Source organism: Odontomachus brunneus, unplaced genomic scaffold (genome assembly GCF_010583005.1).
Source record: "Odontomachus brunneus isolate Ranch 3 - 2012 unplaced genomic scaffold, Obru_v1 Obru_scaffold_110, whole genome shotgun sequence".
NCBI lineage: Eukaryota > Metazoa > Arthropoda > Insecta > Hymenoptera > Formicidae > Odontomachus > Odontomachus brunneus.
In genome coordinates this window covers 1,124,654-1,146,770 of record NW_022639560.1, presented here as the reverse complement: position 1 = coordinate 1,146,770, position 22,117 = coordinate 1,124,654, and the positions used below count along the sequence as shown (strand labels likewise).

General features: G+C 40.0%; 4 protein-coding genes across 13 annotated transcripts in view; 2 read left to right on the top strand and 2 right to left on the bottom strand.

The window, feature by feature from the left end:
- The window catches only part of LOC116849270 (ankyrin repeat and BTB/POZ domain-containing protein 2), a 48,224-nt gene extending 35,059 nt beyond the window's left edge, over positions 1 to 13,165 (top strand). For 4 of the 6 annotated variants that reach the window (XM_032826239.1, XM_032826238.1, XM_032826237.1 and 1 more), the window contains 12 exons: positions 3,404 to 3,608; positions 3,956 to 4,201; positions 5,161 to 5,640; positions 6,445 to 6,775; positions 7,696 to 7,931; positions 8,275 to 8,477; positions 8,856 to 9,599; positions 9,772 to 10,040; positions 10,288 to 10,493; positions 10,768 to 11,061; positions 11,201 to 11,383; positions 11,488 to 13,165. In XM_032826239.1, the coding sequence (XP_032682130.1) occupies positions 3,404 to 3,608; positions 3,956 to 4,201; positions 5,161 to 5,640; positions 6,445 to 6,775; positions 7,696 to 7,931; positions 8,275 to 8,477; positions 8,856 to 9,599; positions 9,772 to 10,040; positions 10,288 to 10,493; positions 10,768 to 11,061; positions 11,201 to 11,383; positions 11,488 to 11,694 (3,604 nt within the window). In that variant the 3' untranslated portion in view covers positions 11,695 to 13,165. Of the gene's footprint in view, positions 1 to 3,024; positions 3,322 to 3,403; positions 3,609 to 3,955; positions 4,202 to 5,160; positions 5,641 to 6,444; positions 6,776 to 7,695; positions 7,932 to 8,274; positions 8,478 to 8,855; positions 9,600 to 9,771; positions 10,041 to 10,287; positions 10,494 to 10,767; positions 11,062 to 11,200; positions 11,384 to 11,487 lie in introns of those variants that run through there. The other 2 variants (XM_032826240.1, XM_032826241.1) reach the window with 2 other exon arrangements.
- LOC116849279 lies at positions 132 to 3,057 on the bottom strand. The gene is made up of 2 exons (XM_032826263.1): positions 2,554 to 3,057; positions 132 to 432 (listed from the first exon to the last, which is right to left on the bottom strand). Exons 1-2 carry the CDS (start codon positions 3,027 to 3,029, stop codon positions 408 to 410), a joined length of 501 nt encoding a protein of 166 aa, XP_032682154.1. The 5' UTR covers positions 3,030 to 3,057; the 3' UTR covers positions 132 to 407.
- On the bottom strand, positions 12,758 to 19,401 carry LOC116849277 (syntaxin-12). 4 transcript variants are annotated; one of them, XM_032826260.1, is made up of 6 exons: positions 19,243 to 19,401; positions 16,064 to 16,267; positions 15,788 to 15,953; positions 15,552 to 15,682; positions 14,972 to 15,105; positions 12,758 to 14,721 (listed from the first exon to the last, which is right to left on the bottom strand). In XM_032826260.1, the coding sequence occupies exons 2-6, from the start codon at positions 16,264 to 16,266 to the stop codon at positions 14,546 to 14,548; spliced, it is 810 nt and encodes a 269-aa protein (XP_032682151.1). In that variant the 5' UTR covers position 16,267; positions 19,243 to 19,401; the 3' UTR covers positions 12,758 to 14,545. The 4 variants fall into 4 exon arrangements, with proteins under 4 accessions (XP_032682151.1, XP_032682149.1, XP_032682150.1 ...); XM_032826258.1 differs by lacking the exon at positions 19,243 to 19,401 and adding an exon at positions 16,928 to 17,362; XM_032826259.1 differs by lacking the exon at positions 19,243 to 19,401 and adding an exon at positions 16,868 to 17,353.
- The window catches only part of LOC116849272 (eukaryotic translation initiation factor 4 gamma 2), a 22,442-nt gene continuing 17,932 nt past the window's right edge, over positions 17,608 to 22,117 (top strand). Inside the window, exon 1 of one of the 2 annotated variants that reach the window (XM_032826243.1) lies at positions 17,608 to 17,763. The gene's annotated coding sequence lies outside the window, so the exon portion shown is untranslated. Of the gene's footprint in view, positions 17,764 to 18,719; positions 18,922 to 22,117 lie in introns of those variants that run through there. The other variant, XM_032826244.1, reaches the window with a different exon arrangement.

Here is a 22,117-nt window from a genome sequence, read left to right as displayed (position 1 = left end):
ATATATATATATATATATATATATATATATATATATATATATATATATATATATATGCAATTACTTTTCAATTTTATGAATTTTTCATTGTTAATAAAATTTTGTAGTTCAGTCATTACCACATTAGACTGTTTATGCAACTCGACATTTGCTCAATTTTATTTCGATTGCAATTTGTGCGGTGAATTCACGTAACCCTGGAACTTGGCTGTTCGAATCAGATTTCTTTTTTCAGCGTGCGTGGCGTTCTAGAGTGTACTCTCGAGTAAGCTTATTAATTACGTTCATTTCTCTTTGAGCGCAGTTTAACCGGCCCCCGAGAGCGGTTAATGCTGCTGATCGCCGTGCTCGATGATCGTTTCGATGTTAGATGCTCGATAACGGTGGTACGCTAGATATCCGCGATGTCAATCCGCTCCAAAAAGGTCGTGGCTGAAAAGTGAAACGAGGAGAGCGAGTTAAATGCCTGACCGCTCGGACTGCGAGCGGGAGTGCGCGCGCGCGCGTATTGCGCACTTTTCGCGTAACCGTATACTACCATAACCGGGAATTGATTTGTCCGATACGCTACCTGCATTACCGCGTTTTCTATCTCGCGTATCTCGGTATAACCGCGCGGCGCATAGCGGCGGAGCGCGGTTTGCGTAACTCTTTAATGTCGGGCTCGAAAGTTGTCGAAGCTAAATCCCGGCCATCGATATATCGACTAACAATGGTCGCGCGATTGAATATAATAGCGTTCGTATACGATTTCGAAATGGCGTCTCGGTTCGGCTTGCATGTGTGCACGCCATACACTTTCATCGGAATGCGCACTTCAATTGAGCAGGCGGCATTATTAATCATCGATAATTTCAGAATCGTGATAACGGCGTGGTTCTTTTTCCGGTGGGGCGTTCAATGCGCTCTCTTTCTCTCTTTCTCTTCTGATTTTCTCGATACCATTCCCTTCCAGCGTGAAAATTATGCGCAATATTTATATCTGTTTCGACTTTGCTCGAGATTTAATTTTCTATAATTTATTCTGCTTGCAACTATGTTATATTAATCGGAAATGTCGCTGTGCGGTCGATATTTTACGAAGAATGCAAAAAATGGATTGGGTAATTCAGTAAATCTGTAATTCGTTAAACAAAATTAAATGTTACGACTAAATAGATTGCTTGTGCAACAATGGAGTTATGTGTGAAAACAATTTTCAGCCGGCTCATAAATCTATTTTTGTAGACGTTATCTTGGTTATTATGCAAACAAATCATTTCGCGTTTCGAACCAATTTAAGCTTGCAAAACAATTCGTTAATTTCATCAAAAAATATCACGCCGTTCTTGCTCAACAAATGATGAAAAAATATTTTCTTGCTATAGAGAAGTGATTCAATTTATAGTTGCAGTCGTTATTAGTACATGTATATCAATATTACACGGAAAAAAATTTTGCTTTTTTAGCAAAAAATCGTCGTTGCTATTTCATATTCGTAGACAGTAAAAAAATTTAGTTGACGTAACTAATTTTACAAATTATTTGTTATCAGTGCAAAAGCAGTTTCATTGCCAGGATAAAAAAAATTTGTTGCATTTGTCCGAAGAATCACGTTAATTTGCTATCGATGCAAAATAATGTATCCTTAGCAAATTAATTTGCTATCGGAGCAAAACTGCAACTGCTTATATAAATCCATCATGGTTCTTACAGCAAAATAATTTGTAAATTCAGCAAATTATATCCAGCAAGTAGTGATTAGTACTTTTAGCAAATATTTTTTTTCTGTCCATAATGAAAAGATAACGAAAAGATTTTGCTAGACCAGCAGAAAATTTGTTAGGCCAGCAAATTATTTTTCTCCGTGTACTAACAGTCGAATCACTCATGTTTGAGAGATTTTTCACTCGTATAGAGAGAACTCTTTTGAATAGTCAAGTGAATATTTTTAAACAGAAATTATAGAAAGCTCCTTTTTAGAATAACTAAACAGTAAGAATTGAAGAGGCAAATAAGGAGTACAGCACGGATGTCTTAGACATTAGGGACTCAAGGATCGGTCTAAGTATGAAAGGTAGATTCGCCGCGGACGTTAATCGAAGAAAAATTTTGATACGTGCGTTTGACATGCTGGACATAATTATCCTCCCACTATCATATGAATATTTTTACCTGTATGAAGTCAAAATCCATTTTAGGCTCGAATGATACATTAACTCTTAAGCCTGACAATATGCTCTTTGCGTTCTGTTTCTTATCTTCTTTTTTTAATTTAAAGCTTAAGATGTAAGTCAGAAAGAGATAAAGAGAAAGAAGCAGGAAGCAAAGAACACATTGTAGATCAAACTTTACGATTCTAAGTGGCGGTATTTTCCTGTTGTTTTAAACGGATTTTCTAATTGAGATTTTGCTCCACGAAATTCAGAGATTAACATAGAGAGAACTTGCTATGTTTGTATCACAGCTGTACATTTGCTCGATTAATGAGGCTTTCAATTTTAACACCAAATCTTTTTTTCCGTTTTAAGTTTAATGAAATATGAACAACTCTTCGGTACAAATTATACCTACATTTGTAATTGAGCACATCTTAGTGACGGCCGTATCGGCACACGCACATTCTTCTCGTTCTTAGTATTCCAAGGTGAAAAAAACTCTGACGCTTGAGCGGGCTCACGATCGTTACAACGGTTCACAAGGCAACTCGGGTCTCTCATTAGCGCGACGAGAAGAGCGTAGTCCCATCTATTCGCTTCTCCATTGAGATTACACGCGATTCTTATCTCCCGAACACATTTCACGCTAGGAATCGGTCGCGGCGTTAGCGCGCCGTCTAGGTTACGACTTTTCGTGAGTGTAAACTTCCACGGGGACAACAAGCGCGCCCGGTCGGGGAATGTGTCGGTCTCGTGGCTCGCGAGGACTCGCATTATGTGCTTCGTCGCCGCGGATAGGACGAGCGAGATCGGTCGGTTGGTCGAAAACGAGTCGCTAGGATTGCCCCTCGGACGATTAACGAGACGCTGACCTATGTGACAGGACGGCATCAGTCGCGCTGTCGCTCGCTCAGGTAGAGAAACCATCGTGCACCGAAGCGCGATTCCAAGGCGAGTCGCCGCTAAATCGCAGCAGGTGTCACTCCTCGACCGAATTGCGGTCGGTCTTTTCTCCGGCGAAAATTCGACCGGATGTTTCCTTTCTTCTTTCACGATCTCCCGGCGCGTTCGCGGCCGCTTATCCTCGTCGACGTCTTCGAAGCCGAGATCAAGCGATTAGAAACGAACAGAACTGCGCTGGAGATGTCGCACGCCGCAGCCTCAGCACTGTCGTACGAAGCTCGTACATTTTTCCTCGTTTTTTTTTCTTTTTTATTGATTGATCGAAAGAAAGGGATTTTAATGTTACGTCATCACATTTGCAGGCCGAGTGGCGGCAACAGCCGCGAGATATACTGTCCTCCTTACTCCAAGGACTTCACCGAGAACTCTCCTAAAAGCGGAGTTCACGATATGGTGCATATGATACCGGAAAGGGACACGGACAGCGTGGCACCGACTCCGACGCCGCAGCACCCGCGTCACTCCCAGCATCATCATCTCAGTTTACACGAGCTCCGTGCACTTCAGGTATGCAGAAAGGTATCTTCTGTGATGAGTGCGCGATCAAACATTCCGCGGATGTCTGATTCAGATTTTCGACTATATTATATCATTATCATTAACATTTTGTAATTGTGTGTGTGAGATAATTATTACACTCTTAACAATTCCATTGATTTTAGTTAAAAAAAATATTTTTGTTATATATTTTTAATATATTATAATTCGTTTTCGGATCTTTATTATTATCGTGTAAACGACTAAGAATCGTTATTTGCACTTGAATGGAAGCAATAGGACGATATAGCAATAGGTAGTATGAATACAATTTCGGCCCACAACGAAACGCTCGATCCGATCGCTCGCTTTTGCAGAGGCGGCCAGAATGCACCGGCAACAGCTCATCTGATGAGAATCGATCATCCGGACACGCGAGTATGTCAGACACCGGTGGCCACACCAGCAGCAGCTCGCCACCGCATCGTCACCACAGGTCCCACAGTCCTCAGCAGCTGAACGCCGTGCCCGAGGACGACCGACTCTCGGCGTCAGTTACCCAGAGAAACGGCAAAAGTCGATCCGGCCAGAGCCGCAACCGGCACCGAGCCACTCCTGCCAAGGTGCCTGCTTTTATACGATATTTTCCATCAGAGAATTAGATAAAGTCGTTTTTACAAATATCGGTTAAAGTCAACACTATTATCATTTATTTCATCATCTTAAACTCGCTTCTTTTATCAATCTTCTTGCTCGCTACAACTGGAAACCGTCCTCTGAATGCGAGACGACATTCATATTACATTCACATTAGTTACAGGATATCAATGCAGTATCGCGATATGAAAATAAGGGTTAATTAAATCTGCTAAATTATACGCTGCAAAAAAAAAATGAAAAATAAAAGTTTATTGGAGAAATATGCAATTTTAGAAGATAGCAATAGCGAATTAATGAAAAGGATATTTTTTTTTGATACGCTGCATTTTTATATTACAATGTGGGCATAAAATTGTAGTACAACCGTACAATTCCTTGTGCAAAAATAAGTCGCAATTACAGAACGAATTTTTTCGTCAAAAGCTTTGTTTTCATGAAAATCAAATTTGAAAATCACGTTAAGTACATCTGCGCTTAACGAAAATATGGCTTGTGGAAAATATTGTAAACGTATTATCATGTTTACATAACGTCTAAAAGATTTCATGAGAAAGTGAATTAGAAGAAAAATATGACAAGTAATTGAAAAATTGCTGGAAATGTTGTATCTGTTGCTGTTGGTAAAGCAACGTCCGTAGAGTGACAGATGCGTCGATACTGCTTACTGTCTCTTGACTTTTTATTTCTTAAAACGCTTCAATAATTTTTCGTCTCTGAATACTTTCAATTCACAAGGAATCCTCCCTTGCCCGGTTATACTACGATTTTGACATCAATTTGTATATGTAGATTCCGCATGACTGCGTATATGCAGTTTCTCAGTCCACAAATGGGACTCTCTTTTGAGTATACACACTGCTTCCGCAGCGAAAGGATTAAAACGTATCAATGCCTTTACACCAAAATTATATTGCGATTGTAGCTACAAGTACCATGGTCGGGTTCCGGTCTGGAGGACATAAAACTGGCGATTCAGCAGCTGACGATGCGCTCCCACAAATCCTCGTCCACGTATTCCTCGCTGAGCGGCTCGGAAAGCTCGGAGCCGGCGGTGAGGAGGCTGATGCGACACTCTAGCTTGGAGACGATCAACACCAATGTGACCAGCGCTGACGAGTTCGTCTGGGTGGACTCGCACAATCGTCTGGTCGAGCTGCAGCAGCTACCCTGGACTCATCACGACGTGCTGCGTGTGCTGCAGAACGGTCGCACGCGGGAGCACATGGAGCAAGTCTCGATGGAGACGATTCCGCGGCTCTCTTATTTGCTACAACGCGCGCTAGTCAGGATCGGTCGCGAGACGCAGAGACTGGCGAAGCCCGTGGGTCTCTGCAGCAAGCACGAGGTGTACAGCGCCTTCAAAATCGTACTCTGCCCGGCGCTGGCGGATTCTTGCACCAAGGTATCACATTACCGCTTGCAATCGGCTGTAGTTATGCGTATGTGTAACGGTAAAGTTGATTCCCGAAGTCTTCTCCCGTAGAATACACATTTCACTTCGGCATATTTCTATTTGAGAAATGCTTCGTTCGTGTCAACATACATCGAATGTTTATGAGTAAAGATTTTTTAAACAACCTATATTTTCGAAACTTTCGAGTTATATATAACAGAATTACTTATTTTTCTTAGATATCGTGTTATTTTATACATTATTTAATCAACTAACTGACTGGTACTTCAAGTACACGGAGTGTACTATATTACAGTTTTTTTCATATGAGACTCTTCGGTTTTATTATGTTTTCTAATAATGCAGGAATAAACTGCCAGTAGAGTTTATTTTACATAAAGAACCCAATAAATATTTTTAATAATAGACTTCAGTTGCAGACGACAGGATAAATTAAGGCAAAATGTCGATATGTTCTTCGTCTGCGAAATAGTAAATTTCAGTATAAGATTTTCTTTGCATGTAAAAATTTGTCATCTTCCACCGACCTGTAATAACAAATCCATAAAACAATCATTATGTAAATTATGTATTGAGTGGCCGTCAAAACGAGTCAAAATTCATTTCTCCCATTTCTATTTGAGTATCATTGAATTAATTCGAGATCTGATCATGTATTCTAAAAATATTTACACATATATATATATATATATGCGCGCGTCGAGCGATGAATATTCAGTCGATTCGGCGTTCCTATTTAGCGGCGCACTTAACGCTTAAACCGTGGCCATCTGATATCCGACTTGTTTAAAGGCTTGCCTGCGAGCTGCCGCAATGTTTGCTGTATCTGGCGATCAGCTGAAACAATCGAAGGCATCCCGTTCGGGGCTGCAATTGCCGGTGGGACGTTTCTTACGTTGGATGTCCGACGTGAGACTTGGGAGAATGATACACGAGTACGCGGCGATATATCTGACGGCCGGGATCGAGAATCTCCTGGAAGAAATACTGCTACAATGTGTGCCGACCGAGCCGCACACGACCCTCACGGCGACGATGCTGGAGCACGCTATAGCCAACAGCGGCGACTTATGGGGCTTGTTGCAGCCGTATGCGCATCTCAACGCCGGTCGAACCGCATCAGGTCCATATAATCTTGAATCCCCTTACACCAATGAAAAATGATACACAGTGCATGTGTACCTCGTCGCCCATCGTCGGTTATCTCCTCTCAATTTACACGTTCTGATGAACTTATTCAATTTCGATTACGTTTATATGACATTTGATGCTTGATTTTATTTTGACTTGGCAAATTTCTGTTCTTCTTTTCTTTTTAATTAAATATTTCTTAATTTAATATATTCAACATACGTTAAATGATGGATTCGAGATTTTCGGTGACTTTTGAAATACTCTACATAACATTTAGGCATGAACACATGATTTTCTGAGATATTTTATAATGTTACATTTTTAACTCTCTAAGTACTATATGTGTGCTCCGAGTTTATTATGTTACTATTTATGTTTTCAAAGGCTTCTATTTTTACGTTGACTTTCTTAATTTGCTAATAACAGTTTCAGTTGTAGGTTTTATTATACCTTCAGTTTAAAATATTAATTTATTTCTGACAGATGAAAGTAGAGCTATATAGATGAAACGTTCTTTGTTCTTTTTATTATTTTCAACCACACAGGACGTTTTTTTTTGTTGCGCTCTTAAAGTACTTTGTATTTAAAAAGTTAATAGCAGACATATCAAACGGCCTGAAGTTCAGTGTGGAACGTCCCATTTGACATCAATTTAATTGATCACGAACAGTTTCTAATCGGGATAACTAAGATTTGATGATTGCTTGAAGAAAATAGTTTATCCTGTCACATACAAAAGAAATTAAAAATTCATTTTTCGAATGAATCTACATATTATTTTAAAAAATTACTTAAAAAGCACACACAGTACTTTTAGAGTATCAGTGTTGGAATATTCATGAGCTCTGATTAATAGCGTGATATTGTTTACATCGATCATGTTACATCAAGATCTCTTATCGTATCTAGGCGCTTTGGCAATGCCTCGATGGGCGAGCGTGAGCTCTCTAAACTCGTCGTCGTCGTCGCGCAGCGGGCGAGATGCGGCGAGCTCGGCTTTGGAACCATCACTACTTACGACGTGCGTGGGGTCTATGTCAGAGTTGATAGATTTGATTTCCAAAGTAGCACACGCAGGACGTTGTCCCATCCCTCTGACAACGAGAGCATTACACGCTCTGTTTTACTACATGAGGTGTTCACAGGTACGGAATTTGTCTTGACATTCGATACGTCTTCTCGGGAAACACGCAACATCGATCTTGCGATGAATTTGATCAATCACTACTACTACTATATTTTTCGAATCTTTTCGTAGACACGTTTTTTAGCTTTTTCTTCTTTTTCTTCTCTTTATTTCATATAAAAGCTATAATAATAAATTCATAGAAAATTACAAATTCATATAAAAGTTATTACATCTGTTATTATATCGACTTTTACTATTATCTTTATTGAATCTGTTAATAGTTTTAATTTAGTTATTATTTTATTATATCAATCTTTACATGTTACAACATTTTAATTTAAATGCATGTATTGTTTAAGTTGGAACACGGTGAACGCGGCTCTGGAATACAGGAATTGGCGTACGAGCGAGCTTACGTGGTGCTGCCACCGTTAGTGGAATGGCTACGAGTAGCCGCGGCGCACGCGGAGCACAGACACGGTCTCGTCGTGGATCAAGATGATATTAATCAAGCTGCCAGATTACTTTTACCCGGTGTAGACTGCCCTGTTCGTCCAATAAGGTGAGACCGTACGGAAGAAAAGATTTTCTCGCTACAACTAAAACTTCACTAGCTCAGCAAACTATAGGTTTGCTAAATAAACCAATCCTTCTTTTTCGTGCTCTTCAAAAGCATGCAAATTACATTAATGAAAAATATCATTGTGTGTATGTGTGTGTATTGCATTTATTTCAATTGTTCTTGATCTTGAAATGTCTTAAAGCCCGTTTTGGACTTGTATTGAACTAATATTAGAAATTGAAGATTGGAACTTGTCCATTTAGCATAAAGCCAAGATTGAAATTAGTTACTTCGTTGAATTTTAATCTTCAATATCTAATCCGATACGAGCTTAAAGCCACTTACGACTGCTGTTAAAATTCACGCAACTGTCCGTAGCTCCGAAGAGGTCGCAGTGTGCTCAAAACGCATCGATGACGCCGAATACGTTCGCTTGCTGACGATAGATATGGCCTTCAAGATGTTGACTAGTGGACGAGCAGATCTTATCGCCCAGGCGATGCCATTGCTGCCTTCGACGAAGATCAACACGGTAAACGACGTAGGTTTCACAGCTCTGATGTTGGCGTGCATCAACGGCGATGAGTCGGCCGTGACGGCTCTCTTAGACGCCGGGGCGGACTTAAACGTCGAAAGTCCGTCGCCCACGACGAATGCTCAGTCGTCCAGTACACCTTCAAAGATTCCTCTGGTATCTAATGTGCCAAATGTCAGAAGCCCGATCAATCAGTCGGCAATGATGACGCCTAGCAAAGCAGCGCCGAGCGCGAATCTACCGTCCGGCAGTCCTGGCGGTTCCGTCGGAGCTGTTCCAGGCGGCGGTATGTGCTACGCGCAAACTGGCTTCAACGCAGAAACGCAACACTGGACCGCGCTGACCTACGCGGCTCTGTTGGGACACTGCAACATTGCTAGAATATTGCTGGAACGAGGTGCCGCAGTAGAAGGCGGCGCGAAGCTCAGCGAGGACAAATGTACGGTAACGCCGCTGCAAGCGGCCACTGCATCGGGGAACAATGAGATGGTCGCCTTACTGTTGGCACACGGCGCCCAGCCGTTTCTCTCCACTCTCATCAAGGACTCGTTTTCCTACTCCGGTTCCGCGCAACGCGGTTGTTACAGGTAATTACAATCAATACGATCGTGTGTTGACACTTTTACGAAACTTTAAAGATTGCGAAGAAATACAATGTTTAATTAACGGTGAATACCAGTTAGTTTTATCATTGTATTGATTTATCAAATATCTTATATAATTGATAAATTTATTTTATTTACTCGTTTTAATTTCTAGCGCAATCTCAGTAGCAACAGCACATGGCCAGAGAAGCTGCCTTCATCAACTGCTATCACATCCGCTCAATTTCTCAGCCAAACGAGGAGAAAAAGAGATATTGTCTTTGGAGGAGATACTAGCGGAAGGTAACGCCGGTGCTAATTCTCAGCAGCAGACCGCAGAAGGAAGAGGAGCTCGTAGAGAAGGCAAGGAACCGGTATTTAATAAGGTGCAAACGAAGGCGTTGCAAGAAGCAATGTATCATAGTGCGGAAAGTAATCATTTAGGTAAGAAGACAATTCTCATATAAATACCATTGCGTCTTGTTCGCGATACCATCTCGTTGTACGGAGAAATAAGAGAACTCAAATTAAAAAAAAAAATCTGTAGAACGTTTAATAAAGAACTCAAAAACAAAGAATTTCAACTAATTGAAATTCCTTGATTCGTTTGTAATTTCGTACGTCTCTAGATTATCTTAGGAATAATTTGTTTTATTGCTTGTACTTACGTGAATTATATTTGGTTTCATAGATATCACGATGGAACTTCGTGGCCTGAAAATAGGTTGGACACTGCATTGTTGGATGCACAGTCTTGCGACAGCTCACGAAATGCGACTAGATTCGGTTATAGATCAGCTACTTCAAGATTTTCTCCAAGTCTGTCCGGATGATTATTCTACGCAATTCGTGCAGGAATGTCTGCCGCTTTTATTCAACATTTTTAGATATAATAAGGTAAGTTACGTGATATTGCAAAGACGATTATTAATCAATTGAAATATTAATTGCATGATATAAGGTTTCAAAGTAACGCGTCACTTAACTTTTAATATTATTACGAGTTACTTTTCTTCAGTAACGGCTTAATAACGACGTTATTTTTCCAAGTTCCAAAGTAACGAATTACTTTTAAGAAATAACTTTGTCAAGTCTGATATATAATATATAAAACATCATAGTTTATTCGTTAATGCAATACAATATGTCGTTTGTATAATTTTTTTCACAGAAGGAAGGTACCACACTCTTGCTGGCTGATATTTTTTGCACGTGTTTCGGTTGGGAGCCCATCAAATCGATCAGAGACACTACACTATCGAGCGGATCAAGAATCGATCCGAAATTCGTGAATAATCCCGAATTGAGCGACGTGCAGTTTAGAGTGGAGGGTCGCGTTTTCTATGGTCATAAGATTGTGCTGGTTACATCCTCCCCAAGATTTAGAAATATGTTAAGTTCCAAATTATGCGAAGGAAATCCTCCCATTGTGCAGATTAACGACATAAGATATCATATATTTCAGGTATATAATCCGATGGCACGTTATTATTATATAGTATATAGTATATATCATTATATAACACATAGCATACAGATTTTTGTCGATAATATATCGAAGACAAATTGAGCCGATCGTCCTCAGAGAAGTATTTGAATTTTAGATGGTCATGGAATTTCTTTACCACGGTGGTTGCGCCACTTTGGAAGTTAATCAAAGTGACGTCTTAGAATTAATGGCAGCGGCCAATTTCTTCCAACTCGACGGTTTGCTCAGATACTGTGAGGCGCAATGTTCCACAATGGTGGATCTCGATAATATTGTTTCCATGTATATTCACGCAAAGGTATATTTTAATAGTTTGGTATCCTCATAAAATCTCATCATTGCCTTCGCGGTGACCATTGTTCGACAGATCGTATAAATTATCATCTTTTTTTTTAATTGCAGGTATACAACGCCGCGCAGCTCTTAGAGTACTGTCAAGGATTTTTATTACAAAACATGGTGGCCCTTCTCACGTATGACGATTCAGTTAAGCGCTTACTGTTCGCAAAGAAGTTACCTAATCACGATGTTCTGGCGGGTCTACTGCTCACTCTACAATCACGAATAAAAGCCAGACGATCTCAGCAACAAAACAAGATCAAAGCATAGACTCGCTACACGTAGACTTCTACATCATACAGTATGTTTATTCTAAGACTTTGCGCGCGCGTATAAATCTATCGTTGTATCATGATAATTTTAATCAATGTAACAATTCTGAGTTGTTAGGAAAACAAATTTATATTTGTACATTGTATATGTTTAAGGTACGAACATTTTATAAAGTATACACGTGCTATATCTCTAAGCGATAAGGAACAAAAATTATTAGGCTCACGAGAATCACTGCCCTTTACAAAGTAATTTCTGTAAATAAGAGCGCACGTATTGTTAGTATAAATCTAAAAAATGTTCTACAAACATTAATTTTTCACATACATTCGTCGTAGATATCTTTTTTCGCTATTAAATCAACATTCTAGCTGTGTTTCAAAATTATTGGCAGTTCTGAAAATCTATAATATATATAATATGAATATTATATAGATATTATATAATATATACTATAGATTTTCAACACTGATAATAAATATTGAAATGCAACCTCTGAAATAAGTCTAGAAACACACATTCATATGTATATATTCCACTACAAAGATAAGTTTTATACGCTATGTACAAGCTTTGTAACAAAAGTTTCGTTATTGCATATAAAAATAATAAAATGTTTAAACTGCAACGTTTACATGAAATTGTTAACAGTACATGAATCGTTTATTATGTTGAGACAGATCTAGAGTTCTAAAACATTTTAGATTTTAATAACATCTAACGTATATCGCTATTAGCAATTATGGTTCTTACCAGTTTTAAAATAAATGATTTGTAGCGCGAAAATTGTACTATAAAAGGCGTTCTCGACACTATTTTTCTACTAGCATATATAGCATCGAGATTCGATAAAAATAGGTATCCCTAATCTTGTATCGTATATTCTTTTTTTATACTTTTTGACGTAATTTTATATTAATCATATGATACGTATGGGGTATAAAAAAATTTTATTTGGAAAGAACAGAACATAATTTTTAATGTCTAATATTAATTTAGCACATATAAATCAACAACAGATACATAATAAAGCTATTATCATTGACATCAAGTGCAGGTATTGATATCAATGCCATCGTATTATTTATTTAAGTGATGTTAATGATTAGTTGTATATACAATATTCAGGTTATAACCTTAATTATATGTTGGATTTTTAGCATCCGGAATGCCTAAAATAATCATGTAAGAATCGAATAGTTGTAAGAAAATGGCTGTCTCAATCGAGTAAATTTGTCCTCCATCTCATACCTACTAATATATAATCTTAAATAAGCGTCGTCTCTTTAATTATGAAGTTTATTCATAATTATGAAGAAGCATTGTGATTAATTAAACTCGCGATAATATCCCAAATCTTAAAGAAAAGATCCAGACATTAAGACAATTGTTATTTCATACTGATGCAACATATATGACAGCTGTCTCGTGTAATTTATTGAAATACATAAAAAATATAGTACGAAAATGAATACTATTTGCATAGAAAAATTCCCGTACTATATTCACAGCGCTTTAATTTATCTGAAAAGTTTTTGTGAAGATATTATTCACAATACATACACGAACGCAGTAAATACATATTTAATACATTAATTTATAACGAGTTTACACGATAAATCGATAGTCGAAATGTTTCTTAAACATGATAATGATTTATGATCACCGTAGATTAGCGTTTATAGTGTTATTGTTTATAGCGTATGATAAGCATCAACATGATCTAAGCCATTATCTGCAAGGAATCAATTAGTGCCTGAATTGCTGGTAATTTTCAATAAAATTGGGATTACATTTATTACATAAATAAGATATACAGCAATAAAGATATCAGTTTTAATGCGTATAAAGAAATATACAATAGACATAAAATTACAATTTGGGAAATGCATAACAATACGATTTTTATGCATTATCTATATAAATTCATCATAATATTTGCCACACTAGATACACGTTCAATGAATTATATGGCCAATGGTTATTGGCATCTATAGTGGCAGCAATAAGTTTGTAACATTTAAATTGCGCAGTTTCTTGATCATACTTTCTTGATCATACTTTTCTCTCTGTTTATAAATCTGTTGGTAGATTCTTCTTCTCTTTTATAAAGTTATTTTTTCACATGATATTAGGCATGAGTAAATAGATTTTGACTAAAAATACGCATCATATACAGCCGAATTAATATGTAATGCTAGTGAAATATATAATTGCAAAGTATTAAAACAATATTAATGAAAGTCTTTGTCGGTTTTTAGTTGACAGAAACATCACTATTATGATATAATAGTGATACAAAACAATAATATGTTTAAAGCATTTGATATTTATGATATAGTAAAGTTTCTTCTCATGCAAACCATCAATATAGTATTTATGAAAAAATGGGGTTGGAATTAATGTTTTCAGAATATAAAATTATTTGAAAGAAGTATCACGATATTATGAGACACATATAAGTATAATTTGGCAAGAATGTTACTAAGCCAGTGCTAACGCTCCCATATTTTCCTCAGCAATTGTAATAATCAGCTAGAGTGCAAAAAATATAGAATAAAAAAGCCTATAAAAATTCATATTTTACGTATGAAATTATTAAATACTGTTTTTATAAAATCTGAAAATGGCTAACATCTCCGCGCGCGGAAGATAGTAATACATTCGTAAGCAGATTATAAAATAAGTCTATATACTCTCCTCGTATTATAGATTTCCAATATACTGAGAGAAATGGGCGAAACAATATTATATTGGAGGAGGTTGTTTATCTTTAAACAATTCGTGAAGCAGATTGAGACAACCTTTTTCGTTTAACTTCTCGCAAGAATCACGAAGGCTAGGGGCGCTAACTTAATTTAGTGACTAGAATAACAATTAATACAATGACAACTATAATCGCGAGTAACATCAAGATATAGACTTTTCGACGAAATTTACTTTGGTAATTACTTCCCTTCACCAGTTCCTGCGCTCCCAGTTCAACGTTGCCATGCACATTTTCTATATGGTTGTCGATTGTATCTACAAGAGAATCATTAACTTCAATAAACTGCATTTTGTAATGAGGCAAATATTAACGAAATCGATATTGCTTTATAACTTTTAACCTCTTTATATCTGAGAAACATTTACCAAATAATACATCAATATCACACAAGGCAATTATTTATGCAGAAAGCGTTTTTCAATTGTATAATACTAGTTAGGAAATTATTTAAATTTCGTGCAAAAAGTATTGAGCTAAAGTTGCATTAAAAAGAAAGATACTTACCAATAGTATCACCCTGCTGATGCACCAATGCTGCAAGCTCGCGCATAATTTGATTTACATCCAAAATATCTCCCTCAATTCGCTTTATTCTCTCTTCTCTCTCTAACAGTAGTCCTTGTTGAAATTCAAGCGTTCTATGCATGCCACAAAACATATTGTTCTCATACTGTTTCTAATATTAAACTATTATACCATCACTTTGCACCAAAATTTATCGAAACAGATTTATCGTCCATAAGTGCATTTAATGCACTTCCACTTGATTTATCATCCAAAAGTGCAATAATATATATTTAATTTTTTTTTATTGAGAATTATTTAATCTTTTTATTTGACTTTAAATTTAGTCTACTTTGGTGTATTATGAAATCTAAACCTTTATATATTTTTATAAAAAAAATTTTTTACTTTATTAGCTAGTATAACATGATGACTCTTACATTTACATCATTATTCAATACATAACCAATAGAAACCATCTCTATTGTCCGAATTAATCAGTAAAATTTCATGTATTCCTCTGAGTATAAAATAGTATTGTTTCACACCAAATACAATAAGAAATATATTCTTTCCAAACCTTTGTGTGGATCTATGCTGCTGTTCCTGTGCTAAAAGCAGGCTTTGTGTCTCATCGGCATCGTCTCCATCCATTGTATTTTCTATATTAGATATAGTTAAAATATGTCTCTTCATTTTCTCCACAATTGACTGTAAGAAATATCTCACCGTTAATGTAAGATATAATATAAATATACATTAAACATGTCATTTTCATATCAAGATTGTGTATCATGTTTACTGTACTAGATATACCTTCTGCATATAGGAATATCTCTGTAATGCATCTTTAAAGTCTGTAGTAAGTTTCTCAATTTGTAATTTTTGTTGCTTGTCCCCACGTCTCATCAATACTGTTAGTCTAGCTATGTCTTTGCTTGTCTGCGTGACCACCTGATTGGTACTCAACTGGGTTACATGTCTAAAATACACAAATACACATACATCAGTCAAACAACATTCAAATATCCTTCTACTATTTTGAATTTATACATTCCTATCCTACAATATTATACTTCTGACGGTGCTTACACTTTGTCTCTTAAGCCTTGACTATCCTTGTTGGTTCCAATGTTTTTATAAGCCTTTTCCAGGGTTCTCCAACTTGTGTTAATCGTATATATGTTAGTGGTAATATTTTCACTGAGACTATAGAGTTCAGTAGGACTAAATCCTATATCAGGTACATCTGCTCGATGATCCGTAGATCCATAGGTTTGAGAGCTATGAGCCATCCTAAAGAAAAAAAACACAAATAACAAATCTAACATACTTTGATGAGACTCTCTCTTGAAAAAATAATTCCAATTCTAAAGTCCACAATATGCTGTCTGACCGTAATCGAACAATATTACACATAAGTGCACGATATATATTTTCAGTGTAGTACATATATAGTGCAAATAATTCCTATTAAAAATGCAAAATCGTAAAATATCCACCTCCCCTCTAATATGCTCCAAGTATCAGATATCGTGTGTACTTCATAGTGGCATTTATATCAATGTAGACATTATATAGCAATTATGTTAAACAAATGGGAACGATGAAAATTCGTCGTCGTCGTCGTCGTCGTCGTCGTTGTCGTCGTTGTCGTTGCGAGGTCATCGCGGTTCTCATAAGGTGACAAATACATGAACGCTCGCGTAGATCTCGCGTAAACAGCGCTGAATTCGTGAGCTACGCCCCACACAATGACACACGAGGAAATTAATACTGATCGCGTTGATTGTCTGTGCGAGACGAAACGGGATATTTAAGGGTTAAATTGACGAAGGCAGAGGATCGCGGGCCGGGACGCGCGACGACGACGTTACGACGGGGCGTCTCACCAACCTAAGTGCGTTTATCACAAATGTCCTTAATATCTAAATATAAATCGCCTCGTAAAATCACATTTAAAAACGCGAAGATATCTTGCTGCGCCGAGTCCAACGGAGACCGACTGACAGTTGCCCAAACGATCTAACGCACCGTCCGTGTGTGACAACAGACCCTTTGTACTCCCGTCCGTGTACACGGACAGAAATCTAATTTACCGACGTGTCGCTTTTTTTAGCGTTTTAACTATGCACGCCCGGAAACGGACGTGTCCGTGTGGAAATAATAACGAGAGACCCGGCGCAAATGGGCACGGGACAAATTTTCCGTGCTCTCCTTATGCCCACTCCTTATTCGCGCGTTATTCGCGCAACAGGATCGATTTAATTCGATTTCTGTCTATGGAAATTGCTAGCACCACCGGAGTCGAGTTGAGATCCGCGACTCATTTCCCGTCTCCGATGGCTATTGTCACGCGACAAAGGAAGGTTCCGCGATTTTTCGGATAATCCTCTCTGCCGCGAATACGAGCGCGACGATATTTTCCGTGGCGATATTCAGTCTGAAACACGGCCGAGTATCGAAGCCGAAGTGACTTTTTGCTAACTCACGCGGAAACGTCTAATGCACCGTCCAGTGTATCATCACTGACGGGCTCAAGATGAAAACTAAAAGCGAACACGATACGATGAGTTTTCGCCGTTTTCTCACGCGAAACAATTAACCGAATAATATTTGCGAGAAAAGAAAATTTTTTTTCGATCGGATGGCGCGACGGTCGGGGCGTCGGGTCGCAGTGCGGCGTGAAGTTAGTCGCGCGGCGGACGCTGGCTTGACGAGACGTGCCGCACGGAAGTTCCCGAGCACGACCGACAGATTGCGAAAGCCTTCAGAAACAACAACCGTCGGCCGTAAGTAAACGCTATTGTGATCTCTTCTGGCTTTGCGCCGCGAATTAACGGACGCGGAGTGACGTGGGTGACGCGTAACGCGCGCGGAACGATAGCTCGATCGTCCGGACGCATTGTGCCGTCGGAGAAACCGCGGTAGGCCGCGATCGCAGGGCACAGAGGCCGCGGAGAATATTCTCGAGAGTCCCTCGTTCGCTCGGAGAGAGCCCTCGCGCGAGCGGGCTACGTAGGTCGCGTGTGTCATGTCGTCGGCATGAGCCGCCGCCAGCGACGACAACGACAACGACGACGATGATGATGATGTGGTGACGACGACGAATTACTACTACTACTACTACTACTGCTACTACTACTACTATAACGACACATCGTGATCTGGCCTCCGCCCCGTGTTTCCGGGAATTTCCGTTTCCGGTGAATCCTCGAGGCGTTCGTTCTCGCGCACGTTACACGTCGTGGCTCTCGCCAGCGATTCCTCGGCTCGCGTGAGCCGACGAGCGGGCGAGCACGCCGCACACGCGACGTCTCGAAATTCTCGTCGTCACCCACGCAACTCGCACGTTTGACACTTTAAAGCTAAACGTGATCCGTCGTGTCTGCGGGGAGGGCTGTCGGGCGCGACAGGATTCTCGTGCGTGAAAGAAATTGCGAGCGAGTGTGTGTGTGTGTGTGTGTGTGTGTGTGTGTGTGAGAGAGAGAGAGAGAGAGAGAGAGAGAGAGATTGTGAACGAGCGAGTGAGAGAGAGAGAGTTCGTTGCACGGGAAATCGGGCGTTTCTTCGTCGCTCAGCCGCTTTGGGTTTTCCACGGCGAGCAGGGAGCACGAGGGGGCGACCTCCATCGCCCTCTTGCTTCCACGAATTCCGGAATTAGTACGTGCCTTGAACGCGCCACGTTTTGCGGCCGAGAGGCTCACGAGACGGCCGAGGCGCGCTCGTTGGCAACGTGCGCTTCATTCTCGAGTCGAGCCGAGTCCGCGTTGTCCGTGGCGCGATCTCCCGTTAGTCGATCTCTCGCGTGTGTCGCAACATGCAGCGAGCTTCACGCGTGATCACCGCCAGAGTCGTTATCATGGCCTCCTAGAAGTCGCGACGAGGACTCCGCTCGGGCCCGAACGATACGCGCGATCCTCGCCAGCCCTCCTGCGCTTTCCTCGTATGTACGTACGTCCGTCTGTCCGTCCGTTCATTCGTCGGCGCAGCTCGCGTCTTAACCCTAGAGTACGGGAATTTGCTGACTAATTTCGAGCGTCGCTACCTCAACAACACGTTCCGGGAAGTGCTTTAAACGTTTAAATCTCTCTCCCGAGATGTCTCGCGGTGACGTTTCGCGCTGAATTCGACCCCAGAACATGACGAAATTTTACGCAGAATTTCTACTGAATATCTATTTATGATATTATAATTCTATGATATGATGATCTATAATTCTATGATATATAATATATAATATGGGGTTATTTTCCGAGTTAATCACTCACGTTAACTTTTGCCTCACAGCGACGCTGTATTCTTTCCGAGTGTATTCTCTTGATACTCTAGGGTCAGGTAACGGGCGAAGAAATTATTCTTGCATGCTTCGTAGAGATATAGTTTCTCCGATTCTCATTGTTTGTATGTACAATGTTTATTTCCTAGTGCCAATAGCAATTGTGCTCGACTCGACGATCCGATAGTCGATGTCTTGTATCTTTATGACTTCTCGAATGGAATGTCAGATCTCGAAGCCGACCGCAAATTCGTGCGAGATCATTCTCATTTCATTTCGAGTTCTGGCGAGTTTTGGCTTTACTGTGGCTTTTGCACACAATTCGGCTGCAAAGTCGAGAGGTGACTTCGTCGGCGCAGAGTGGAATTTTCAGCGGTGCATTGTCGCGCGAAAACGATCTCGCATCATCTTTCCGCTTATCAGACGTAGGCTTCCGTTTCTCGTCCTCGTGTTGTCTCGCGGAGAGACGGCATATGCGCGAGGAAGGGGTTAAGGTTCGCGGAATATGGCGAGAGCTAGTCGAGCCGAGTAAGCACGGAATTTCGCCATTACGCGTCGTACGCGTGCTCCTCTCTTTCGGGGAAGCGAGAGGCTGCCGCGTGCTTTCCGGAAGCTTCGCTTTGTTCTCGGAGGTGCAACCGGGCACTCCCGTGTCGGACAACGCGACCAGTAGATGTACGCGTACTTCGTCGATCGATGCTGCACGAGACCCGAGCACATGCACACACGACCGACTTTGCAGGCGTGTGCCCCGCCGCCTTCGCCATCGTCGTCGTCACGCTCCTCTGACGTCTCGTCAGATGAGCTCCCGATGGGCGATCTCATCGCCACGCGCATTCGAATAGTCGGTTCCGCCGAGTACTCACGCCGAGAACAGACGTCTCATTTTTCTCGACCTTCTCACCTTCAGCTGTGCGTTACGTCAGTTGACATTAGCGGAAGAAAGAGATCACAGTTCGCGAGCAAAAGATCTGATTTATCGGCAAACGTCGATGACGAGGCGCGTATTTTGCTATAGCAGCTCGCGATCATCAATTGGCGAGGTGCGCGTGTGCTATTTTTAAGATCGATGCAAGTCTTCGTCCGTGGACCCGATCGCGATGCTCGCGGGAATTTCGTCTCGGAACTTCGCACGCGCCTCTCAATGAACTCTTTCATTCGTCGACAAGCTCACACATATTCAACATAAATTTCCGTCACGTTTAGCCTCCAAGTCAGATTCAGATTCCTTCAGTATTCGTGTTGAGGGGAGAGTCAATCTCTCGAGAAATCTTTAACTGCCAACGTCAGAGCTGTGTTATGTCTTGAATTTTACTTTAAAGCATTTTGTGAACAAATCTTCATAACCTTTCGTTTAAATTCAAACATTCTGAACGTGTTTTAAACATTGGATATTTTCTAACGCAACGTTCCTCTTAACATGTTTTAAACAGACGTTTGGAATGTTTTTTTTTTTTTTTTAAGAAACATTTAATGCAAATTTTGAATATAATCTTATCGACACAATTTGATTTATTATTTGATCTTGTTATTGAAAATTTTAAGAGTCGTATTAATTGTTGAAAATTTTAAGAGTTTTCTAAGTGCGACTATTAGTAGTCGTTACTTGAAACTTGCCTCAGATGAGATATTCAGATTTTAATTTAGAGTTACATATGAGTTTTCCAGTTGAATCGCCATTAGATATTTAATATCATATATGATTCAAATAAAAAACTTGTATATATAACTCTAAATTCAGGTCCGAGTATCTCACGTGGCATGAGTTTCAAGTAACGACTATTAATACGGATCTAGAAGCACTACAGAACATGTCTGGCCTTTCTCTCTTTTAATACGTCTATTCACAACCCAGCTTAGCACGGATGCTAATCTCGGGAAACGTCCGAGTGTACTATCGCGAACACTTGTGTCAATGTCCAACATAAGATTTTACCTAGAAAAAAAAGCGAGAGAAACGGTATCGATAATAATTTTATTCAAGCGTTTTTGAAGTCACTTGAAAGATCCCAGTCGGATTCGCATTTGTTTTTTGCGGCCAATCCACGAAATGCTGGCGCAACACCTGAACGAGTCGCGAAGAGAAAATGAGAAAAAAGGAAACAAAAAACCCGTTCCATCCCATTGAAACGTGCGTCGCGCTCGCGATTGTGTGTCGTAGTCGTCGTCATCGCCTACGGCGACGACGACGACGACGACGACGACGAGTAGTGTATTGCATGCTACGTACGTGCTCGCCTTTTAAAACGATCATGTTGCATATATACATGCGATATATACATATACACACATACACACAAACACATACACGAGATACCGTGGGGCTCGATCGGCCTCTTTGTTGTAGCAGACTTCAAAACGCTTATCGGACTATGAATAGACGCGCTGATTTTCTTTCAGCCGCACTCGTCCCACCAGCAAAGCTTATAGTCTATAGCCCTGCGTTTGCTTGCGTTACGCGCATCAATGGATAGATACGTCGTGTACGATTTCTAATTCTTGCGTCTCTCTTTCCATATCGGTTTTCCTGCTCGATGTTGTCCTCTCATCGATATTCGGAGCGCCGTTGCAGACCATCGAATTCTGCACATTCCAGATCTCGGATTAATCGGTTACGGTTTGCGGCTCATTCGGTTATCATTCGATTCCGTTGGAGTCTGTCGTACCGGGTGGTTGCGATGTACACATCATTGGCGGTCGCTTTGTGCGAGGCTGCGAAAAAAAGAGCGAGTTGAAGTAGTCAGTACCTCTCACTTATCTTTTCTACTATCGCTCATTGAGAAGACCGAACAAGTAATTAGCTACTTGACTTATATCTTCCCCGTTAGAGAGCTTCGGCGCCATCTCGAGCAGCGATTTATTCACTT

Excerpts from the sequence above, each read along its gene's own strand:
- LOC116849279 (XM_032826263.1), bottom strand. The coding sequence starts at position 3,029 with ATGCCGTCCTGTCACATAGGTCAGCGTCTCGTTAATCGTCCGAGGGGC. Across the intron at positions 433-2,553 it reads AGATGTGCTCAATTACAAAT|CCACGACCTTTTTGGAGCGG; the intron begins GTAGGTATAATT and ends TTCACTTTTCAG.
- LOC116849277 (XM_032826258.1), bottom strand. Across the intron at positions 15,954-16,063 it reads CAAGGCTTAAGAGACAAAGT|ACATGTAACCCAGTTGAGTA; the intron begins GTAAGCACCGTC and ends TGTGTATTTTAG. Across the intron at positions 14,722-14,971 it reads TCAGCAGGGTGATACTATTG|ATACAATCGACAACCATATA; the intron begins GTAAGTATCTTT and ends ATTCTCTTGTAG.